The sequence below is a fragment of the Echinops telfairi genome, unplaced genomic scaffold, assembly GCF_000313985.2.
Source record: "Echinops telfairi isolate 266 unplaced genomic scaffold, ASM31398v2 ScPeMD7_7470;HRSCAF=8508, whole genome shotgun sequence".
Taxonomy (NCBI): domain Eukaryota; kingdom Metazoa; phylum Chordata; class Mammalia; order Afrosoricida; family Tenrecidae; genus Echinops; species Echinops telfairi.
The window spans coordinates 147,880-153,115 of NW_022111374.1; the positions used below are offsets into that span (position 1 = coordinate 147,880).

Sequence of the window (5,236 nt, forward strand, 5' to 3'; positions counted from 1 at the left end):
AAGATTGATGTATGTATGGATTGTGATAAGAATTGTATGAGCCCCTAATAAAACAATTAAAAACAAGGAATATAACAATAAGAAACACCGTTTATAAAGTTTGTAACAGCTACAGAATGGCCAATACCTCGAGATTGATAAGCATCTGGATCTGGACACGGATGTGGAGAGGAGGTATGGAGAGACAGTCATTGGAAGGGGAATCCCCTTCCTTCTTTGCCTCTTCTCACTAGTAACTTGCTAGCTTTCTCTAAAAAAAAAATCTGTCTAATGTGGTTTAGGATTATAAAGAGACTTTTCCCCAGCTACGTCTCCCCCAAAGACATGCCAAACATTAGAGGCATTTGCCAGCATATGGTGGCAATTGAGATGCGTAGAGACATCCTCCTTGGAAGCAGTCAGTTGCCAGACAACTGGTAGGGCCCAATCCGCCTTAAGGACAATGGGCTACTTCTCCCTAAAGGCTTGTGACCATTGGTTTGGTCCATGTGTGGGTGGTTTACACCCTACAGATAATGGTTTCTATGGAGATCCTGAGAACAGGTCAGTGACATCCAGAGTTAGGCTGCCATTCTGAATGTAGGATCCACCCTTCTTGTCATGTGTACCCCCAATCCCTCCTCTTCTATTGTGTGTATATCCCTAGATTGTCCGCTTCATTGCTGTATAACCTATAGCACAACCCTTTCCTGTGACGTATGTCTTTATCTGTAATGAGTGGGCTTGCACACCCCCCATAGGTATATACACCTCGGTTAGCAATAAAGATTCTCCTTGGCTTCTCTGTGCTCCCCCTTCCTCTCCCCCGTCCTCGCTCCCCTGTTCCCTTCCCCCTTGTCCTTCCCCTCTCCCTCTCCTGCCCTCTAGCCAGCCATCTCCATGTGGATCACCAAGTGGGGCTGAGATGAGCCTGGTACCATGAAATGTATCTGACTCCATTATTTCAATCTCTCTTTGATCTCTCATGCTCCCTGACTCATATATATATATATGAGTCATATATATGAGTCATATATATATATATATATATACACATTGATCTGTTTGATCAAAGATCTTTGATCTCTCATGCTCCCTATGACTCTCTCTTTCATATATATATGCATATACATGCCTATCAAACCCACGATTAGTTGTGAGGGGCTGACCTTTTTCCCCACAATGAGGTCTGCTGTTGGCATGTCTAAGTTATCAACAATATCAATAACATGGTTACCAAATTACCATCAATATCAGTAACACGGTTAACCAGCTAAACTGTTCAGACCCATGTTTTTTTATCTAAACACATTACAAAAAGCCACACAAAGTTATAGCAAAACGCTTGGAACACAGGTGCAAAAGGTTTAAACTCAAACACGAACTGCTTTTGTTTAAAAAAAATCGTGCATCGGGTCAGATTCTGATGTTTCATTTGCACCCCGATGCAAAATTTTCTCAACATTTCGCGTCGAAATCCAATTGGGTTGCGTACCAGTGTCGTCCAGTACCGGGATTCTACTGGACCATCAAAAGACAAGAATGAGAGACACAAATCTGGTTTGCACGCGAATCCTGGAGAAACCAAATTTGCCGCTCCACCAGCCAGTGTAGCCCAAGAGAGCAAGCATTTCATCGGCTAGAAAACCATAAGCCCCTTTTGAAATAGCTTGTGGAAAAGTCCCCTAAGAAAGCCGACACCATTCTGCCTCACACTGCCAAGGTCTTCATGAAGCCTTTCCCCTGAAATCTGTTCTGTGTCCTGCGTCTCCTGCCAAGTCCATGTTCACAGGCTAACTTTGAAAGTGTGGCTTGGGGAGCTTAGATGAGCCCCTCCTGTGCTAAGTATCCACTAAGAGCCTGTGCAGAGAGGCAACAAATTGTTCGTGTTTCCGCTTTTGTCCCTTCATGCATTTATGGTTGCTACACTGAATAAAGGCTGGGCATTGAACAGAACATTCAAATTTTGGCATAATTCATTGGATTTGCTTAACACAGAGGTTCTCAACCTTCCTAAAGCTGTGACCCTTTCATACAGTTCCTCATGTGGTGATACCCCCCAACTATAAAATTATATTCGTTGCTACTACATCACTGTCATTTTCCTACTGATATGAATCGTCGTGTCAATATCTGATAAGCTACAGATATTTACAAATTGAACATCATGGAAGCATGGTGATGAACCACAGAAACAATATGTCACTATATATTGTGAAATAATTATTTCTAGTGACAAATTAAATGCTGTCTTGAAGCATGGTGTACCATGGGTAACAGTCTTCATGCCAGCCGGTACTCGTAGGTGAGCGTAGCTGCATGTGGGTGGACCCGCCTGGAGACAATAGAGGAGTGGTGTTTTCTTCTTAAGACCATCTGAAATATGTTTTCCGATGGACTTAGGCAAGCCCTGTGAAAGGGTCGTTAGACCCCCCCAGGTTGAGAACACCTGGCTTAACCCATCACCACACCCAGGGTCATGCTATATGCCCTGTAATTGAACCTAGTCTTACAGCTCCGTTGGGTCCAGACAGCTCTGTGCTAGGGGCACAGGCTGGGCACTGGGAGAGCAGTCGATCTGGGAGGGAGGGCAGAAGGCAGAGCATGCAATGAGGCGAGGGAAACACCCTGGAACACAAGGATGGGGGCCTGCAGAACACTGGGAAGGGGCTGCGCTGCTGCAGACACGGGGAAACATGCAGCTGAGCATCGATTGCAGCGACATCTTGTGACAAAACCAAAAGGAATACTCACACTGCCGGGTCCTAGGACATTCCTAAAAGAAGTACACTGGTGTGGGGGTCAATGACGAATTGGGGGTGCTGTAGAACAGGTATAACTGCCCTGGGGGTTCCAAAGCTCACCCCCTTGTAGCATAGAAAGCCTCACCTTTCCCCTGACAAGCAGCTCCTGAGTTTGCACGGCCGGCCTTACATTTGAAAGAGAAGATCTGATTTGCCCCTGAATCTAGAACAAACCAACTTGCCCCTCCACTGCCTAGAATGAACAAGCTCACTTCCCCACTGCAAAGAGTATCCCAACAAAAGAAACCCAAGTCCTTGCAACTGCCCCCAAACCACTCTGAGGCTAACCTCTGGAAACGTTCCCTGTAAAGCCCCAGCCACCCTGACTGTTGGTGCATCAGCACAGGAAGCCTCAGTATTCCCAGACCTTCCTAAAGTGGTGTGTCTTTGCTCTGTGTCCGAGGGTCAGCTGCCAGCCTTTAGGTACCATGCCACCAGGGCCAGGGCCTGCTGTGTTCTCTATGCAGACATTAGGCCTAGGGCTTATCGAAGCAGGGACACGTTGAAATGCTGACTTCCGTCATCAAAGAGCTTTGGGAGCAGAGGAAGTTGCTATTAAAGTTTTGGCAATTTGTAAACGTTAAAGTTTCTATTTCAGAAATAGAATTTCTTTACTCCTAAGAGATAGCGCTACATCTTTTTTATTTATTTTAATTTTTTTTAGCTCTCCATCTTTAGTTTGGCTTCGATTTAAGTTAGTCAGCTGTTGTATATCTGGTGTCTAGCCATAATCAAACTTCAATTATAGGAGCCTAAGTGGTATTGCCACTGCCTTTCAGACAGCAAGTCCAGGAGAATCACCGTTTCAAGAGCAACGAGAGGAGTAACGGATGAGAGAAAACATGTAATCTCATACACACTGTTGTATCTTCTGCTTCATATAATAGCAAGCAGCAAAATGACCGTGATGAGGTAGCAACGGAAATGTTATGGGTGGAGGGGTCACCACCACGAGGAACTGTATGAAAGGGTTGCGGCATGAGAAAGGTTGAGAACCGCTGGTTTTGATAGTACAGCTGCTCACGTTAAAGTCTCCAGAGGTTTCCATAGTAACCACTGCACTAGTGACTCTGATATATGTGTGGGCTAGAAGTCTATCAAGCAACACCCCAGCTCTGTCCAACTCAAATCCATAAGTCCGATATGAGTGAGGATGCGCTTTGGTGCGCCCTCCTTTGTGTCTGCACCATGGAAGTGTGCCTCAGCACTAGTGCCAGGCGTACCAAGGCCTGTGGTCAAGAGTGCAGCTAGCAGGGCGACTTATTCTTTCTTCCGGGTCCTCCGTTTCCCACATTCCCCCCTCTTGTCTTATGTTTTAACTTCAAGAAGGTTACAGACATGACACGGCCGCTCTGTATACTTCAGATCCTTCTGTAAAAAGACCACAATACTGAAAAAATAACACCCATGACAGCAAGTCATATCACCCAACCAGAAAGCACGCCATGCCTAAAACTGAAATCAGGCCCCTCTATCCCACCCACCAATTGATTAATCATGCGAGTGTTGGATGATCTTTCTAAGCCATCCCTAATGCATTGAAAATCTCTTTCGTTAGCCGTTTAATATTTAATGATATGTTCCCCTTATATCCTGGCAGTATGGTGTCTGTTTAAGGACCCATCATGGAAGGTTTCATTATTCATACACAGGTGATGCAAAAATCTGGAATGTTCCAGTCACATTTCAGCATCCATCGGCAATGCCAGTGCACGTCTGGTCTCCCAAACACTGAACAGTGAGGTAGCTCACACCCTTTCCCTTCCAATTGGTCATCCACCTTAGACTGAGTGGCCCACAGCTGATAGCAATCATCTTGCCATTTCTGCATAAAATGTTCAGTTCTGATGGACACCTGTAATGCCCTCTGGTGACAGCAGTGGTGGTGGCAATGGCTTTTAAGCCAGGTTGGTGGCAATTATCATCCCGACAGACAGGCAAGGTCTCTCTGAACATTTCTGATACTATTTGCAATAAGAGCTCTTTGTCTCGGCTGTGGTCCATTCCCCGTGAAAACACAAAGCCTAGTCCTGCCCTTTGGGTAGCAAGAAACTTGGGATCAGGGTTAAAAGAATTGGGTGATTTCTCCTTTTCCTCGATTTCCCTTCCCCATACCTTTCTACATGGGGTTGCACTCTTTGAAGAGGAATCCGCAAAGGTGCGTCGTCACCTGTGGAAGTACAAGCATATGCAAGACCTGGTGGAAGCATAGCAAACCCATTTCCCAAGCACCACTGGTGTTGTGGCACCAGATCATCTCAGGATAGGCTCTGTCTCTTGGGGTGGAAAAGTGGCATTCTGCTGTAGATTAAGGTGACCAGATTTTAACATTGGTAAAGCGGGACACCATTGATAAAACTCATATCCTGGCAAATAGCCACATGGCAGCCGAAAACCATATACCCTAGCTTGTCGTGCATTCTTTCCAAAAATCAGGACTTTTTAAAAACGCC

The 5,236-nt window shown here is 45.5% G+C and overlaps 1 protein-coding gene across 1 annotated transcript in view; it reads right to left on the bottom strand.

The window, feature by feature from the left end:
• Positions 1 to 2,262: 2,262 nt before the first annotated feature.
• Positions 2,263 to 5,236, bottom strand: part of LOC123521141 (zinc finger protein 501-like) — an 11,218-nt gene continuing 8,244 nt past the window's right edge. Inside the window, exon 3 of the mRNA XM_045285424.1 lies at positions 2,263 to 2,294. Within this exon, the coding sequence (XP_045141359.1) occupies positions 2,263 to 2,294 (32 nt within the window). The remainder of the gene's footprint in view (positions 2,295 to 5,236) is intronic.